This window comes from Hippocampus zosterae, chromosome 9 (genome assembly GCF_025434085.1).
Source record: "Hippocampus zosterae strain Florida chromosome 9, ASM2543408v3, whole genome shotgun sequence".
NCBI classification, from domain to species: domain Eukaryota; kingdom Metazoa; phylum Chordata; class Actinopteri; order Syngnathiformes; family Syngnathidae; genus Hippocampus; species Hippocampus zosterae.
Genome location: NC_067459.1, coordinates 23,204,305 through 23,223,751, shown reverse-complemented (window position 1 = coordinate 23,223,751; position 19,447 = coordinate 23,204,305). Strand labels below are relative to the sequence as shown.

The 19,447-nt window shown below is 45.3% G+C and overlaps 2 protein-coding genes, 1 long non-coding RNA gene and 1 pseudogene across 3 annotated transcripts in view; 1 reads left to right on the top strand and 3 right to left on the bottom strand.

The window, feature by feature from the left end:
• Window positions 1–3,731: 3,731 nt before the first annotated feature.
• Window positions 3,732–19,447, bottom strand: part of LOC127608115 (uncharacterized) — a 41,038-nt gene continuing 25,322 nt past the window's right edge. Inside the window, exon 2 of the long non-coding RNA XR_007964182.1 lies at window positions 3,732–4,153. This is a non-coding gene — a long non-coding RNA (uncharacterized LOC127608115). The remainder of the gene's footprint in view (window positions 4,154–19,447) is intronic.
• On the bottom strand, window positions 4,984–5,940 carry LOC127608111 (transcription factor HES-2-like). Its single transcript, XM_052077026.1, has 2 exons — window positions 5,774–5,940; window positions 4,984–5,689 (listed from the first exon to the last, which is right to left on the bottom strand). The coding sequence occupies exons 1-2, from the start codon at window positions 5,822–5,824 to the stop codon at window positions 5,369–5,371; spliced, it is 372 nt and encodes a 123-aa protein (XP_051932986.1). The 5' UTR covers window positions 5,825–5,940; the 3' UTR covers window positions 4,984–5,368.
• Window positions 9,172–10,921, top strand: LOC127608112 (transcription factor HES-5-like; annotated as a pseudogene).
• LOC127608110 (transcription factor HES-5-like) lies at window positions 15,516–17,396 on the bottom strand. Its single transcript, XM_052077025.1, has 2 exons — window positions 17,163–17,396; window positions 15,516–16,230 (listed from the first exon to the last, which is right to left on the bottom strand). Exons 1-2 carry the CDS (start codon window positions 17,211–17,213, stop codon window positions 15,901–15,903), a joined length of 381 nt encoding a protein of 126 aa, XP_051932985.1. The 5' UTR covers window positions 17,214–17,396; the 3' UTR covers window positions 15,516–15,900.

The following is a 19,447-nucleotide window of genomic DNA, read 5'->3' as shown; positions in this document are numbered from 1 at the left end:
AAAAAAAAAATGTCAACTTGGTGCAGAGGAACTATGTCGAAGTGAGGGGAGGAGCGTCATTGACACAGGCCATCTCCCTGTCAAAAAGAGAAGTAGTGCTTTGCTGCCATTTTGTGGCATCTGTTGGCAAATATGAATCTTTTTGAGGTAGGCATCAATCAGATTTTCATGATTTGCAACAGGTTGCATCTTCTCGAAAAAAAAAAAAAGATGTTCTTGACAGAGATTTTAATTGGCCCAAAGCGTGCTTAGGTCGGAATATTTGATTTTTTTTCCAAGTGACATAAACTTTTATTTTTTGGCAAATTATTTTGCGCAGTCCAATCAACAGCTCGCTGACCCCCGGGGGTCCCCGGGTCCCAGTTTGAGAACCCTTGCCCAACATGGATGAACTTCGCCGTCCTTTGCAGTGTACCGCTGCGTATGCGGGTGTCCCATCACGACGGTTCCCAGAACTTTAACAGCACTGTTGTTGACTGAATTCGCAGAAGCACGCAGCGCAAATTCCCCCGAGGGAACAAAACCTTTTTCACCTTAGCGCTTATTCCATTCCTGATCCCTAATTGGCAACATGGCGTCCGCACAATTGCGACTTCCGATGTGACTTTGTATGGGGAAAACCCAGCAACACAAAAACCGTGCCCCTTTTTCCACCCTACTGGCAGTCAGGCTGTTCCAAACCTTACCAGCACAGCAAGCGGACTGAAGCTTCCTACACTGCCTGTGACAGCTGTGATTTGCCCGCCCCCCCCCCCCCCCCCCCCCCACCCCCGCATGTCCTGTCCGTATAAACCGCACGATGCAACCAAACGAGATGATAAAGTCGAGCCGGGCAATATTTGCCTTTCAGTCCGTTTCCGATACTTATTGTATTGCAAGCAATTCTTCTTCCCAAGACTGTGATGCTCACCGACCTAAAAGTGGGTGAAATTTCGTCGTCTCGCGGCACAATAGTCTTTGGAAATCACTGACGGAGGCAAATGTCATTCAACCCCCGAGCGGGGCACGATCGGAGAGTTTATTCTCCAGAAAGTCGGACGTGGCTAGCTATTCACATGGCGCAGTCAGCATCAGGAAAGCGCTGCGTCCAAGGTGTGCATGAGCATAGCGTCCACACTGCTTTGCTGCGTCGCGAGCCTCGGTTGTGAAACGTCACACATACAGCCCGCTAGTTTCCCAACTTTTCTGGAGTCGAGGCAAATATGTATGCAGCACATCAGCTGCTCCGTCACACATTATAGCCGCCCACACGTTTACTGACACATGCACAGACGGAAAAGGATTTGCGCCCAACTCTCTGGAAATATGCCCAGTCAGCAGGTCAAGCGTGCGGGCAAAAAAAAAAAAAGTGCAATAATACCTCAGTCGCAGTGCTGCAATTTTTAAGGCAGACAGGAACAAAAAAAAGGTGCACAAAGAACCCTTGTAGATATTTACATATCGAGGGGGTGCGGTGGGGGGGGGGGGGGGTCCGAAGAAAACAGCCCGTTTTTGCACATTTTCTAAAAAAAAATAAATATACGGACTCAAAAGAGGTTTTCCCTACCTATCGCTCTCTCACAGGGACCGAGGCCAGTGGATGAGTGTGGATCACGGGTCTCAAACTCCAGTCCTCGCGGGCCATGAGCCGGCGTGTTTTTGATGTTCCCCTTTTCTAGCGCAGCGCGTTCTAATGATCAGGATCGTGATCAGGCTGCCGCGGAGCTTGCTCATGAGATGATCATTTGAATCAGGAGGAGGGAGACATCGAAAACACGAATGGCCGGAGTTTATGACCGAAGCTGTAGATAGAACACAGACTGTGTGTGTGTGTGTGTGTGTGTGCGTGTGTGTGTGATTTGATGTTTTATTTATCAACTCTCATTAAAAAAAAAAAAAATCTTGACGTGTTTGAACATATTTCAATATTTTTCTTACGGTCATCTTGAAGGGTTTTATTGCACATTGTATGGTATCCAGAAAGCCGGCGACTCTGATTTTTTTTTTCTTTCTTTCTTTTAAGTGAACACAATTTGTGTGATTATCCATGTGCCCGAATTAAAGCTGACTGTTGTTTTGTGCCACACGAACGTGCGCAGGTGTGTCCGTGTTGATTTCGTCACACGCGGCCTAAAGGTCACGTCGTGAAGGCCTTACAAGTTGGAAACCGGATGTGAAGTTTTCTTGTTTGGGTCGACAGAAGTGCGGTTGTTGTTTTGGAGGCTGGACAAAGAGAGCGTCGATGTATGCGACACTCGACGTTGCTGCGGATGCCCCCCTCCCCCTTTCAGATTCCCTTTGGACTCCACAACCGATTGCTCATTTGAATGAAAAAAAAAAAAAAAACAACTGCCCGCTCGTACCCATCCAATAGTCATCAGAAGCCCACAGTGCCTTGAGATATGAGTGACCCAACTTACTCACAACAAGCAGCAGTTTTCGCAAGTAGACTCAACAATCTTCCGTAAAAATAACAAACCAAAAAAAAAAAAAAAAAGACCTTTAGCGTCAAAATAATCAGTAAATAGACAATTACAATTACATTTAAAGCAACCACATCCGGGCCGACAGGATCTGTACGGCAAACCGCAATTTTGCAATACGATGTACAAGTGGGGCGGCCCGGTAGTCCAGTGGTTAGCACGTCGGCTTCACAGTGCAGAGGTACCGGGTTCGATTCCAGCTCCGGCCTCCCTGTGTGGAGTTTGCATGTTCTCCCCGGGCCTGCGTGGGTTTTCTCCGGGTGCTCCGGTTTCCTCCCACATTCCAAAAATTTGCATGGCAGGCTGATTGAACACTCTAAATTGTCCCTAGGTGTGAGTGTGAGCGCGGATGGTTGTTCGTCTATGTGTGCCCTGCGATTGGCTGGCAACCGTTTCAGGGTGTCCCCCGCCTACTGCCCGGAGACAGCTGGGATAGGCTCCAGCACCCCCCCGCGACCCTAGTGAGGATCAAGCGGTACGGAAGATGAGATGAGATGAGATGTACAAGTGTGCCGTACTAAGAATTATTCATTCATTCATTCATTCATCTTCCTAACCGCTTGATCCTCACTAGGGTCGCGGGGGGTGCTGGAGCCTATCCCAGCTGTCTTCGGGCAGTAGGCGGGGGACACCCTGAATCGGTTGCCAGCCAATCACAGGGCACACAGAGACGAACAACCATCCACGCTCACACTCACACCTAGGGACAATTTAGAGTGTTCAATCAGCCTGCCACGCATGTTTTTGGAATGTGGGAGGAAACCGGAGCACCCGGAGAAAACCCACGCAGGCCCGGGGAGAACATGCAAACTCCACACAGGGAGGCCGGAGCTGGAATCGAACCCGGTACCTCTGCACTGTGAAGCCGACGTGCTAACCACTGGACTACCGGGCCGCCTTACTAAGAATTAAAAAAAAAAAAAAAAAAAAGAGACAGATTTTAATCAGCTGTTAGCCTTTGGTTCTGTTCTGTGTTCACTCATGCGGCAACAAACCCACATGGCTGGAGTCACTCGGACCTCAAGGCAGATTCAGAAAGAGGCTCTTGCCAGAATTAGTCAGACCAGTGACTCCAGATGACTTTTGTAGGAGGAAATGTCAAACACTCATTATTCTTTTTTCTTATTATATTAGCATAGGATCACCAAATATGTACATTATAAGAGTCATGTTGATACTTTTTTTCCAGTAATTTAGCTGTTTACCTTTTTAGTAATATATACTTATTTATTTGATAGAATTGAAAAGATGATGAAAAACGTCCACACATTTCAGCATCTATACGGTTATCGGTGTGCCTTGCAGAACAAAAATGTACCGTATAGAGCGGACATTCTGTTTGATTTTTTCATTTACCCGACAATGAAAACAAAAACTAACTATATACAGTATATATGTATTATATTATATAATAGGCGTCCCGGTAGTCCAGTGGTTAGCACGTGGGCTTCACAGTGCAGAGGTACCAGGTTCGATTCCAGCTCCGGCCTCCCTGTGTGGAGTTTGCATGTTCTCCCCGGGCCTGCGTGGGTTTTCTCCGGGTGCTCCGGTTTCCTCCCACATTCCAAAAACATGCGTGGCAGGCTGATTGAACACTCTAAATTGTCCCTAGGTGTGAGTGTGAGTGCGCATGGTTGTTCGTTTCTGTGTGCCCTGCGATTGGCTGGCAACCGATTCAGGGTGTCCCCCGCCTACTGCCCGAAGACGGCTGGGATAGGCTCCAGCACCCCCCACGACCCTAGTGAGGATCAAGCGGCTCGGAAGATGAATGAATGAATGTATATTATATGAGACTTCTGCTTTGCTGAAACCATCAATTTAGATTTTCATCTGTTTAGATATTACTTGTATGAAAAATGACATTAATGACCACAATGTTTTCATATTCGAATGCTTTTTAAAATTTTATCATTGCTGAATAAGCCATATTGATTTTGGCAACAAGTGATGATGCATCACAACGACAATAACAAGTCACATTGCACGCACGGCAAATACAAGAAAAGGAGTCTTCAAAAAAAAAGAAAAGAAAAAGACCCCCAAACTCAAATTTGTTCCAATGCAACTAAGACATTGCAACAGATTTTTCAACTCTAAGCTTTGATCGTGAAAATGGCAGGTGACTTATTGACCTTAAAACAGATCAGAACTTCATGTCCACACAAAGGATACAATCAACAGAGCATGACAAATGATAAGTATGTCACCTCTAAACAACAGTGAGAGCGTCATCAGAAAGTAGCATGCGTTATTCTCACTTTCCATAAAAAAATAAATACATGAAAATCATACAGTTCATACAACATGCGTGACAACAGCATTATTGCCATTGTTCCCATAGGACGTTAATCAACAGTGGGGTAATCATTATGATCAATAACTTCTTGAATCAGAGACAAATTTCCATGACAAAAGAAGAACCCCCCCCTCCCCCACAAAAATACAATAGTATTCATGCAACATGCATGACAAAACATTGACACTGAATGTTTTGCTTTTTTTTTTTCCTCTGTAGGAAAAGTCCTCCAGCAAAATCTTAAGATCAAAATGATCAGAAATAACATCAGCATCATCTAAAAATATTTCTGTTTTAGAAATGAATAAAGATGATTGCAAAAGCAATCAGACCCTTCATGCAACATACATGACAAGATGAAATTATCCCAAAAGATATCACTCAGAAAGAAAAATGATCAGTGCCAATCAGCGAAACGGACTGCTCAATAATATCACAAATTAACATAATCTGTCACTATTTCCATAAATGAAAAGGAGCCAATTGCAAATACAACCAGATGTGATTCATGCATCGTGCATGACAAAAGTTATTCCGCCGATATTTCCCATAGGAAATAAAACAAGTTGAGGTCGTGACGTCAGAGCAGCTGACGTCAGTCGGTCTGTGTCTACCATGGCCTCCAGAGGGCGCTGTGGGTCGAGCGCTCCTCCTCGCTGACGGTGCTGCGACCCGGAGAGCTGAGAGGAGACAAGTCCTCTTCTCTGCTCTTCTCCTCGCAGGAAGATCCGAGCTGCCTGAAGCGCGTCCCGACTGTGGGGACGGACCGGAGTCTCCCGAGGACGCAAACGGTCATCTCCAGAATGTCCGCCTTGTCCATCTTGGCGTCGTTGTGCTGCCGGAGGAACTCGGCAGCCAGGAGAGACTTGAGCTGCTCGATGCTGCTGTTGATTCGCTCTCGCCGGAACTTCTCCACCAGAGGCTTTCGGACCTGCGCCGGGGAACAAACGTGGGATGAGGACGCTTGTCGAAGACGACGACCGTGACCATGATGGGACGATGAAGATGAACGTACCTTGTGTGTGAGAGTCAGGTGAGCGTCTTGCAGGGAGATCGCAGGTGCCATGGCTGGATGTGCGTGCTGGCCGCGCTCAAGTTGCTCTCTGCTGGCTTCGTGCCTCCTACTTGTAGTGCCACATCTCCATATCAATGCCGGCCTCCGCGCTTTCCCACACTGGGAGGGGGCCAATCAGAGAGTGGCGTGGGTGGGAGTGGAGGGGGTGTGGGGGCAATAGTTACATCTCAGGGGAGCAGCTGGACAACTGCGCAACGCAAAGAAGGCTTTATGAGGGTCTTCGAGGGGTCTGGTGGGAAAGTGCTGACCCTGGAAGGAGCACATCTGCTTCGTGCAGGCACACGTCATTAGCATTCTTTTAGGGGGGGGGGGGGGCTATGAGCTAATCGGATCATCGAAGCGCTGCATTCAAATGTCATTTTGGCCTCCGTGGTCAACGTGATGTGTTCACGTGTCTATTGCGAGTCAGCGTTGCATTCAAATGTCATCTAACAGCAAGGTGAGAAGATCACCTCCAATTTGGTTTTCAAAAAGGACACAAAAGAGTTTTTAGGAAAACTAAAGTATGGGAAAATATCGTATGCTTCAATGTGAAGCATATCACGACTGTTGAGGCGTTTTGATGAATGACGTCCAACATTCCAGCGTCTCCTTCACTTGTTGGCCATGAAACACGGCGGTGGGAACCGCTTGCAAAGGCCAAAGGTCAAAGTTGACTCCACGCGCCAAACGCTCCCGGTGAAGTGACGGCGGGCGTGAAAGGGGCTCTCTTGATGCGCTGCATAATGGCACACGCTCGCATTGTTGCTGGTGTGGGAAAGCGCAGCGGAGTCTCTCTCAGAGCCCATGCGGGACAATTGAAGCTGACCTTTGACCTGTCGCGATGTGATCGCGCAATTATGAGCATAAGTTACCACTTTGTGATGCATAAACTTCAATGTTGAGCATTGTTCGTATTTAATGTGACACAGTGTTGTTATTGGGGGGGGGGGAAAATTAATCAATGGATCTTTTGAAAGCTGTAGTATTGGAAATTATAATTCTATTTTATATTCATTGTTTTTTTTTAATACTTTAACAGAATTACACATTTTACCATATGAGCTTTCGTTGGTGTTGATGATGATGTCCAACATTCCGGCATCATGTGTCGAATCAAAGTTGCAAACTCCTCCTCACATATTGCCGGCGAAGCGCGTCGGCGGGAAGAGCTCGTGTGCCCGGAGGTCAAAGTTCACTCCACACACTTGTATTGTTCCGGTGTGGGAAAGCGCAGCAGAGCTTCTCACCGAGCGACTGAGGGACAATTGAAGCTGACCTTTGACCCGTGGCTATGTGATCACACAATCAGGATCCAACTGGATCACAAAGGCTGCAACTCGTTATTATTTTCATATTCATACAATCGTATGATTCTTTTTTTTTCATTTTTGATTTTCCATCCCTTTATTCTAACTCATTACAGTATTTTAAATTGACGGTGCAGATTTTCATTCAGCGCCCGGTTTGCTCCGGAACACGTTTGGAAAACAGGCAACGGTGTTGATCGCTGCCTTCCAAGTTAAAAGCAGATTTTTTCAAATGTTTTATTTTGTCTTCAGATATGACGTGACGAGTGTGTGAAAGTGCAGCGCGAGGGCAAGGAGGGCGCCACCCGCGGGCCGTTATACTCCAAACTCCAAAGGGATTTGGCACACTTCATAAATCGGCTGCCACCGTTGGCCAATGGCGCCCTTTCCCTCCAGATGTCACCTTCTGTACACGTGTGTGTGTGTGTGGGGGGGGGGGGGGGCGTCTCCTCACAGCAGTCACCATCATATGCCAACAAGTTGCCCTCATAAACACACGTTTGTCCGTCGAGGCATCCTGGCTCGCGTGTTTTGTGGTGCATATCTAATGAGGCACACTTGCATTGTTTTTAAGTGTGGGAACCGGAGGAGGTGTGGTGGGTGCTCGTCCCTGAGGAAGCCCCCCCTGGGACAAACGTTTCTTTTCTGTGCAACCCCGGAGACGCGGCTTAACACACACGCTGAAGTCCATTTGTGTGACACGGGCACTGATTAGCATCTCGGTATTGTGTTCAGAGGAATCAGTCGCAAAGTGGTGGCATTTTACTTCCTGTTTCAAAATAAAAGAAATTTTGAAAAGAGTAAATAGGACAAATGCAACACAACTACATTGATTTTTTTTCAGTGTTTCTTGTCATGAGTGGTGCTGTCCACTGTTTGCATGCCATCCCCCTTAACATCATCATGGCGTGTGCCGGGTCAAAGTCATTGTTGGGGTCACCACTTTCCCACACACACGTGCACACACACACACACACACACACACACACACACACACACGCACACACACACGCACACACACGCACACACGCAAGACACCATCTGGAGAGAAAGGGCAGTGGCCGCCGGTCACAGCTGTTTGCTGAAGTGTGCCAAATCCCTCTGGAATTTGGAAGTAGCGGCCTGCGGGTGGCGCTGTCGCGCAGCACTTACACAAACTCACACGTCATCCCTTAAAGTGTCACACGTCAGAGGCTGATAACCGACAATGTCAAATTTAAGAGCAATTTAATCATAGTCTAAAAGAAAAAAAAAGTCTTCATTATGAATGTATTTTGTACTATACGTGATTGTGGACACACAAAAATAATTATAATAAGGCAAACAAAGGTTCAGCGTGAGTAAAACTCAAAGTAAGACACCAAACCTCCCCATAGCATGAAGCTTGACGAGAGGTACATGACAACTGAAAGCAACTGGTCTCATCATTGAGTAATTTCCTCTGTATTGATTTTTGTTTTAGTTCGTTAATTTATTTGATTTTTTTACCAATATTGTCATATTGTTGTTGCTCACGATGGCGCAATCACATCGCGGCAGGTCAAAGGTCAGCTTCAATTGTCCCGCATGGGCTCTGAGAGAGACTCCGCTGCGCTTTCCCACACCAGCAACAATGCCAGCGTGTGCCATTATGCAGCGCATCAGAGAGCCCCTTTCACGCCGTCACTTCACGCCGTCACTTCACGCCGTCACTTCACCAGGAATGTTGGACGTCATTCATCAAAACAAAGGATATCTTATCTTATCTTATATGCTTCACATTGAAGCATACGATATTTTCCCATACTTCAGTTTTCCCAAAAAACTCTTTTGTGTCCTTTTTGAAAACCAAATTGGAGGTGATCTTCTCACCTTGCTGCTAGATGACATTTGAATGCTACGCTGACTCGCAATAGACACGTGAACACATCACGCTGACCACGGAGGCCAAAATGACATTTGAATGCGGCGCTTGGATGACCGATTAGCTCAACGGACATTTCGATTTGACACTTTCACACTGGTTACATTTCCGAAAGGATTTTGGTCATGGCGCACATAGCCCCCGCCCCCCCTGAAAAGAATGCTAATGACGTGTGCCTGCACGAAGCAGATGTGCTCCTTCCAGGGTCAGCACTTTCCCACCAGACCCCTCGAAGACCCTCACAAAGCCTTCCTTGCGTTGCGCAGTGGTCCAGCTGCTCCCCTGAGATGTAACTATTGCCCCCACCCCCCCTCCACACCCCCCCACGCCACTCTCTGATTGGCCGCCTCCCAGTGTGGGAAAGCGCGGGGCCCGCATTGATATGGAGATGTGGCACTACAAGTAGGAGGCACGAAGCCAGCAGAGAGCAACTTGAGCGCGGCCAGCACGCACATCCAGCCATGGCACCTGCGATCTCCCTGCAAGACGCTCACCAGACTCTCACACACAAGGTACGTTCATCTTCATCGTCCCATCATCGTCACGGTCGTCGTTGTCTTCGACAAGCGTCCTCATCCCACGTTTGTTCCCCGGCGCAGGTCCGAAAGCCTCTGGTGGAGAAGTTCCGGTGAGAGCGAATCAACAGCAGCATCGAGCAGCTCAAGTCTCTCCTGGCTGCCGAGTTCCTCCGGCAGCACAACGACGCCAAGATGGACAAGGCGGACATTCTGGAGATGACTGTTTGCGTCCTCGGGAGACTCCGGTCCGTCCCCACAGTCGGGACGCGCTTCAGGCAGCTCGGATCTTCCTGCGAGGAGAAGAGCAGAGAAGAGGACTTGTCTCCTCTCAGCTCTTCGGGTCGCAGCACCGTCAGCGAGGAGGAGCGCTCGACCCACAGCGCCCTCTGGAGGCCATGGTAGACACAGACCGACTGACGTCAGCTGCTCTGACGTCACGACCTCAACTTGTTTTATTTCCTATGGGAAATATCGGCGGAATAACTTTTGTCATGCACAATGCATGAGTCACATCTGATTGCATTTGCAATTGGTTCTTTCTCTTTCTTTTAAAAGAAATGGTGACAGATTATTTTAATTTGTGACGTTATTGATCATACTGGTCTTTTTTTTTGTTTTTTGATTTTGCTGGTCTATGTCCTATAAAAACAACCAGAATAATATTGTCTTGTGAGACGTGTGCATAGTCTGATTGCTTTGGCAGTCATTATTAATCATTTTAAAGCTTTTTCATATATTTTTATATGATGATAGTGTTCGTTCCTTGTGTTTTTGATCATATTGATCTCAACTATTTGCTCCTCCTTTGGATAAAATACAACATTTTGTCATGCACGTTGCATGGATCACATAGGATTGAATTTGTATTTCATATCATTCATTTTGTTAGGTGATGGATATCATCATGCTGATCTTGATTGTCATTATTTTTTATGTATAGGTAACTTTTCCTATGGAGACAAAAGTAATACTTAATGATCTTTTCATATATTTTATATGATAATGATGTGACTTCTTGCTGGATGACTTTTCCTTTGGAAACAAAAGCAATCATGTCTTATCATAACATTCCATCATGCATGTTGCATGGAGATTATGATTGCGTTAGAAATTGAAGTTGTGATTGTTGCTTGATCTTTTCATACATTGTTGGATGTGAAGACAATTATGTTTTTAATGCAATGCAAATGATCATATTGGTCTCTTTTGTCCACTCATTGGAAAATAGTTCTATGGCACGTGACCGTGTCTTTGTTTTGTTTGAACCAATAGTGTTCCGATTTTTGTCTGTTGTAAAGACAAATGTGATTGCGGCTGATTGTGTGACAGCACTTTGCAGAGTTGACCCTTTGCCAATAAACAAATACGTCATTGTAAACACTTCGTGTTGTGATCTGATTTTATATTACAGCTTTACTGCATAGTGTTTTCTTTTTTTTATGGCTTCTAAATTATAACTTCCTCATCCATCATTATATCCAACCATTTTCAATTCAGATCTGTAATTTTAAAAAATGTTAATTTAACGTTTAAATCATTATTATTATTATATTCAGAAAAAGGGAGCGAAATTCAATGCAGTACATTCGTCAATGCCGGAATAAAAAAGAAGGAACGTACCAGCCCGGAAGATACAAATAGACGCACACAACACCGCAAAGCTAGCGCTACGGCTACGAGAATGCTTACAAGCAAAAAAAAATTAAATAGTTAAACGCCGTTTCCACATAACATAATAGCGTTATTAATATTTCGCATAAAGCTTGTTTTAAACATCCAAGTGACAAGAGACTCCCTACTTTAATTATTCGGTGTTCTTCAGTGTAATTCTGTGCTAAACTACACCAGAAGTATCTTTCCAATATTGCGCATGCGCACAGTGACATGAATAGAATAATTTTATTTTCAATTTCATTATAATTATTTTGCCTCTGTAGTATGTGGTAAGTAAACCCTATGCACTCAGAATATTATTATTGCTCATTTAATTTCCCTTGTATTTTATATATTTTTTCTTTTTTTTTACAAAACCTAATTTAATTACAATTTTATCTGATTATAAATGGAAGTGTTGCCTCAGGGCGGGAATCCAGCATAAAAAAACACAACAAACAAATCTCGTGAGTGACCTAAATATGTCCTGTAGTGGTGTTGTTAACCTTAATCTATTTTTTGCCACTTATGACCCATCAAAACAATTTAAATTATCCCCCCAAATTAAAATGATCTCTCATTATAATTCAATAATGTTGTACAGGTGTACCAAATCTTTTGGCCGGTTGGTGTATAAACCGTGTCTAACGTCAACCAGTCAACACTGTTGTAAGCAGTTCTTATTTTGTTTGTCATCTCTGCTCCGTCTTTGCAGATGTTCATCTTTCCCTCCACCCTGCACATTTCCCACCACATGACTGGACATGCTCAAGTGCCGTCAACACCCCCCCGCGCACCCCTTCCCCTTCCACACAGGGCGCTGGGAGCCTCGGTGACACACGACTTCCCACACTGCTGAAAGGCGGCCAGCATAATAGAAGTGTGTCTACTCCCACAAAAGCCTCGGCTCGATTCCCAGGCCTAGCCAGGAGGCCACTTGACTCAACCGCCATCTGCCCGCTGCCCGACCATCCGCTTGTGGGAAACACACGACGGACGCAAGATACACTCACACACACACGCGCGCGTGCGGTCTTATAGCTATGTTACCACAGCAACAGTTAACACAAGACGGAAAGATGGAAGAAGAAGGGTTGCAGGTAAAATAAGGGAGAGGACAGAGGGAAGGGAAGAAGAAGGCGGGATGAATGGATGGGTAAAAGACGAGCAAATTCAAGACGAAAAATGGATGGATAGATGATAGATAGAACAGGCATGAAAGGCGATAGGTGGAAGAAAAGAAAGAAGGATGGAAGAATGGTGAAAAAAATGACGATGTTGATGATCATGGAGAAACGTAAGAAAGTTTGAAGATGAGAAAGGATAGATGGAAGCTAGCCAGAACAAAGGAAAGAATGAGGGATGGCTGGGTGGGAGAAGGAAGAAATAAAGGAGGCAGCATCAAAAAGAAATGGGGGAAGGAAGGGAGAAAGTATGAATAGAAAAAAGAAGGAAAAGGCCTCATCAAAAAGAAACGATGACAAATTAGTGATGTCATCATTTATTTGACTCAAAATCGTTTGATGCCTTATTTAGAATGAACATTTCTGAGTCAATACTTCTACTATTGGAAAAAAATAGCAAAGCATCCTTTCACAAATATATTTATGAATGTTTGCTCGTGAGACTCCGTCGCACGTTTCTGTCACACGCTCGGGTCTCATCTGGGCGTCTCATCGAGTGGGGGTGTGGCGCGTATGGGTCGTGCACACCCAACATTTTCCCACTGACCTTCCAGGAAGCAGTGAGCAGCCCACCTGCTCTGTTTGACACGCCATTCTTGCCATTGTCTCCCCCCCCCATCCCCCCCCCCCCCAACCCCACCATTGACTCGCACCCCTGACCGCAGTACACTGGCCTCTGATTGGCTGCCGAGGAACATAAATGAGACACGCTCTACCGATCCATCTCGTCACGACCATTTGGATTCCAAAGCATAACACATCATGTCTCAATATGCAGATCTCCAACTTCAGGACAGCATCAAGGAGCAGCTCTTTAGGTGAGGCGCTATATATATTTTCGTTTGTTTATTTTTATCTTTATGAAGTCTGACTGGGAGAATTGAAAAATGTAAATCTACAATATTTTGGTTTCCTGGGCTGATTGTATTTTGGGTTTTTTTTGGGTACCTTTTTGTGTTCCTATTTAGGGAACTAAAGTATTAGGAACAACCATTTGTTTCTAATATTTTGATTCCTTTATGTAGAGACACAGGTACGTAAAAATATTGGGAACAAGTGCAATCTTTCGAAATGTTTATGTAGCTAAATAAGGGAATCAAAATATGAGGAACAGCTAAAACTACATCTGACTGTGCACTGTTCCAAAAACGTGTTGCCTTATTTAGGGACACGAGTGAGTCAAAACATTAGGGACAACCTCCAGTTGGATACAGTTAAGCGTTTTAAAAAAAATATTTTGTCCCAATAATTTGTTACGAATGAAGGTCGAAATATTAGGAAAAGTTGTAATTGCATCCAAGCGAGGGATGTTCCCGACATTTTGACATTGGCATGGAGCTACATGGCGGAATCAGATGATGAAAACGTTTTTTTCTTCTCTTCTTCAGGTGCAAGCTGCACACGCTGGAGAAGAAATGCAACGGCGGCGTGGAGAAACTGCGCACCCTGCTGGAGGAGCTGGTACTGCGGCCTGGCCTTCCCTTGGCCGAGCTGCTGGAGAAGAGCAAGTGCTTCCTGACGCTGAGGAGGACGCTGCTCTCCCACCAGGGTTACTCCAAACCCACCCGGGAACTCCTGCGACTTTTTCCTGACGCGGACGAGGATCTAGCACCGCTTTGCTGCTAGCCTCTTGCCCATTATCGACTTCACAGAGACTCATCGCACGTTTTGTTCGCCTCATTCAAGCGGTTTTGGAGGTGGAGAGGCTGTTGGTGGTGGACCTTTGTTGACTTTGCTGCTATTTTTTTTTTCACACAAAGTGTCTTATGGTTGTGTTTCTCTGCAACCTCTCAACTATTTTCACTTTTTTTTTTTAAGGCTGCAAATGTTTTTTTTTAGATTGCCTTCGGAGCAGAATGTGCGGCCGAGCACATTTTCCATATATGTCCTGCCTTGTTTCAAGGGCTCACCTACATTATATACCTTTTATTTTCTTTAAAAGGGACTCTACTTGTTTGGTGTATGCACATGTTGTACGCTTTCACTTTGTTTTGTGTTATATCAGATTGTTTTTTTTTTTAATGAAAGAATAAATATTGCAAATTGCACAATGTATTTGCGCCTCACTTGTTTCACATCGACGTCGAAGGGCAATGTCGGTTTTCGGGGCTTTGGGAGGAAGTCAGACCTGGAGAACGTGCAGAAGCCACAGGAAGTCGAGAGTCAAACCCAGAATTTGAGAACTGTGAGAGTAAGTCTGCCATGCTGTCCCATAGTCAGAAAGTAGGAAAAACACAATTCATTTCTTGCAAAGTTGTCAGCACTCCCATTTGTGAGCGCACTAAAGTTAATACTGTAATACTAAAATAGCAATTATGGAAAAAGGACAAAATCCAACAATTAGCATTGACCCCGCCTTTAATGACAAGCCTGAGGATGTGTCTTTTCTGCAGCTCGGTCAGATGGAGAGTAGATTTTAAAATTCTGTTACTGGTCTATAAATCAATGATGGCTTAAGTTCCGAATACCTCCATGAAATGTTCATAAAATGCAGCAGTTTGTCACTCTGTGAAGCACGTTGCGTTAAATTGTGTATGACATGGATCATATAAATAAAACTGTCCATCCATCCATCCATCCATCTTCTACCGCTTATCCGGGGCCAGGTCGCGGGGGCAACAGCTTTAGCAGGGAAGTCCAGACTTCCCTCTCCCTAGCTACTTCTTCCAGCTCTCCCCGGGGGATCCCGAGGCGTTCCCATGCCAGCTGGGTGACATAGTCTCTCCAGCGTGTCCTGGGTCTTCCTCGGGGTCTCCTCCCGGTGGGACATGCCCGGAACACCTCACCGGGGAGGCGTTCAGGAGGCATCCGAATCAGATGCCCAAGCCACTTCATCTGGCTCCTCTCGATGTGGTGGAGAAGCGGCTCGACTCGGAGCCCCTCCCGGATGACCGAGCTTCTCACCTTATCTCTAAGGGAGAGTCCGGACACCCTGCGGAGAAAACTGATTTCGGCCGCTTGTATCCGGGTCTGTCCTGGACCTGTATTTCCATTTTGCACCTGTGCGCCGCAGAGGCTGCGGGGCAGCTTATTTGACAGATGCTTAATTACAAGTAGCCACGAGGTGACAATAAAAGGCTAAAAAGGTTAATAACCAGTGATTAAAATAATAATAAAGCACCAGAGAAGCATATGTTGTTTTTTCATGATTGCTTTAATGCGAATGCCTTGGTTTGAAAGCAATACATTCATGGTGACGCCTTCACGGAAGGTGTGTCATTCATCCTCTTGCACAGAACCTAAAACACGCATGGATATCGGAAACATGTTCAACATGTAAGGCGATTGCTCCTTCATAGAAGGAAAACTACAAATATACCATTCGACGGTGTAAAAGCGATTCATATCCTGTATATGCACTCCCAGTGGGAATAGCTCCATTTCCTCCGCAACATTATCACTTGAATGCCAATCATGTTTTTTCAACAAAACAACAACAACAACGCAAAAGTTCTTTCGCAGAGCAACGTATAAGCCTTCACAAAAGGCGAGTTGAAACTTGAGCCCAAGTCAAGACGGTCTACCAGGGCCTCCAGGGGGCGCTCTTGGCCGAGCTCTTATCCTTGCCGGGAGAAGTCGCGTCCTCCTCTGGAGGCGGCAGCTGCCCCAAGTGCGTCCCTGCTCGCTCATCGGACAGGAATTGCGCCGCCTCTCTGGCGCAATTGGCATAACCGCGACGGACGCACTGCAGTCTCCTGAGGAAGCAAACGGTCATCTCCAGGACGTCGGCCTTCTCCATCTTGGAGTCGGGCTGCTGCTGGAGGAACTCGGGAGCCAGGAGGGTCTTGAGCTGCTCGATGCTACTGTTGATCCGCTCTCGCCGTAACTTCTCCACCAGAGGCTTTCGGATCTGCACGGAGAACAAACGAGGATGAGGATTGTGGAATTTTCAAACGTTTTAATGAAAAAAATTAAATTATATATATATATATATATATATATATATATATATATATATATATATATATATATATATAATTTTATATGTATATATATATATACATATATATATATATATATATTTAACCACATTAAAATACAGGAGGTGGTTATATACTAGCCTCAACTCGTGTGTTTGTCAAACACAAGAAGTATATCACTGTCACGGTTCTGTTTTCGGTCTGGCCAGCAGGTGGCATGAGCGGACTTCTGTGCACACCTGCTGTTAATCTATGATTAGTAGACTCTGTATTTAAGGTACCAATGGTTTTGTAAGTATGGATTTTGTTTTGTGATTTGGCTTTCGCTTGCGTGTATTTGATACATTTTTTTTTGGTTTGTCTTTGCGGTCCTTATTTTCCTCCCTTACCTTTTGTGCAAGAGCTTTTTGTTATTTGTTTTCGCACCCGCTGGTCCTTGTTTTGACCAGCGCTTTAAGTAAGCTTTTTGTCGGTGCAATTTTTGTATTAAAACTTATTTTTGCTACGGAGACCTTGTTGATGTCTACACTTTGGGATCCAAACTTAATTCCCCTTATCCGAAACGTAACAATCACATATTCTTCATTATTGAAATATAATGAGTAGTGCACACGTGTGGAAACGATGGATAGAACCCCCCCCCCTGAAACATTCCCAAAGAAATAATTGTACTTTAAACTTGATACCATTAAAAAAAAGGATGATATGCAAAGCCATTCAATATCCTTGATGTCCAGTTGTCAGTGTTCGTCCACAGTATTAGACAATTCGCGATACTTGTACATGAACCTTGTACGAGATATCAAGGACCTGGAATAAATGCTGTGTGTGATGATGAAGGCGATGATGCTGATGACCGTACCTTGTGAGTGAGAGTCAGGTGAGCATCTTGGAGAGAGATTGTAGGTGCCATGACTGAGTTTTGCGTGTGCTGTCCATGCACAAAGTGGTCTCGCCCGGCTTCCCGCCTCCTACTTATAGTCCCGCGTCTCCATATTAATGTGGGATTCTGCACTTTCTCACACTGGCAACCAATCAGAAAGAAGCACAGGGAGACAATAGGCACATCTCGGGGGAGCAGCTGGACCAAGGGAGAGGAGGCGGAGGCGGGCTAGGGGTGGGGGGGTTAATGGGGATCTGTGGGAAAGTGGTGCTCCAGAGTGCACTTCTGTTGCCATCAAAGACTTGGATGAGGCAGGCTACGTACACTGCAACAGGGAGTGATCCTTTGAGATGAATGAATGAATGGATCTTTGTTCTTCTGTCTATGCCAGCTACATACAGTGACTGAATAGCATGTCTGCCTCATAGTTGAGATTCAAATCTCAGCCTGGGCCGTCCTATGTGGCGGTACATGAAGAAGCAGTATTTTATTTTTTTTAATTGATAGATTCTGAAGTGAAATGAGGCGGCCCGGTAGTCCAGTGGTTAGCACGTGGGCTTCACAGTGCAGAGGTACCGGGTTCGATTCCAGCTCCGGCCTCCCTGTGTGGAGTTTGCATGTTCTCCCCGGGCCTGCGTGGGTTTTCTCCGGGTGCTCCGGTTTCCTCCCACATTCCAAAAATATGCATGGCAGGCTGATTGAACACTCTAAATTGTCCCTAGGTGGGAGTGTGAGTGCGAATGGTTGTTCGTCTCTGTGTGCCCTGCGATTGGCTGGCAACCGATTGTAAAATGTGTAAAATGTGTAATTTAAGTGACAGAAGTAATATTTCGAATGCAGCCATTGATATGGATTCAGGCTGTTGTGAAAAATGTGGAGAATTTGCGGGATGTGAAATGGTTCTCAAGATCCTGAACTTTGATTGATTTCATGCGATGAAGCGCAGTGAGCGGCGGCCGTCTTTTTCGTGGTACTTTGTAAATGAGGGGGTGAATACAAACAACGTAAACAGTCGCCGGGATTGTTGGCCACATCCTGGGAATCTCGGTCACCTCTGCATTCCTGTTGGCCCTTGCAAGGAAAAAAAAAGGGGTGGAAAAAGCCAAAGCTGGGGAGGTCCCATTGACGAGCAGTGGGGGTGAAGCCGTAAAGCGAGTCTGTGTCATCCATGTGATGTGCAAGCAGACACACTTCTTTTGTCCCGCACAAGTACGTTGAATGGAAGCCAGTGTGGGAAAGCCGAGGAAAGAGACTCACAGCCCCGTATGCACAATAGACAAAATGGATGGGGGGGGGCAGCTGCGGGGTCTCTTTAGATGTTTACATCAAGCGGCTCATTCATTATAATCCGCATTCCCAGCCGACACATATTTGAATACTCTTTTGCTTTGTATTTATTGGAGAAAAAAAAACAAATAAATAAAAGGAACCGACAAGGGGCAACCATCATTTCCACAAGTTGAGGGGCGTTCCTCCGATTTATCATTGATCATATTGACTCCGACTTGACTGGAAAAATAGACTGTTTGGCTTCTTCAAAAATGATGGATAAAAAAAGACGAAACAACTCCGTGGGCGGCGTGACTTCACCCATCCAAAGAATGAGATGATGAGGTGTTTTTTTTTTCTTCAGCCATACACATTACATTTTTTGAACAGGCAGAGAGAGAGAGAGAGAAAGAAAAAACAGCGCGCGTGTAAAAAGGCAATCATACAACCTGAGCAAAGTCTCTATTTTCAATGGAATCATTATTCTGGCTAAATTCCATGTCCACAAGTCGAAATGTAGTCGTTCAAAATCGCTTTTCCGATTTTTTTGAAGCGGAAACTAAGCGGTACCCGATTTCAATTATGGATTCGAAACGTGAAAAAAAAGGGTTCTTTCGATGCATGTCTATTATCGACGTGTAGACGTCGCGTCATTCAAAAGGCAGCGTCGCTTGCTGCGTTTTTTTTTTTTTTTACGGAAGATGTCAGATGGAAGATGGCACGCTGCCTCCTCTCATCCAACTCGCGTGCCGTTTTCCGTGTGTTTGTGTGTGTGTGTGTGTTTGTGTCCCGTCACTGTCGTGGTGTGAATTTCGGCAGTACTTACATGAAATAAAAATAGACCCTGATATAAAACGAATGACATATTAATATGTACGGGTCTTTTATGTAGCTTCAACTTTTTTTCAATACAAATGATGCACTTTACTCCTCGCCCCCTACCCCTTTGCTAAACACTGCTACCCTCTAGTGCTCAATAGCATTAATGATGAAGT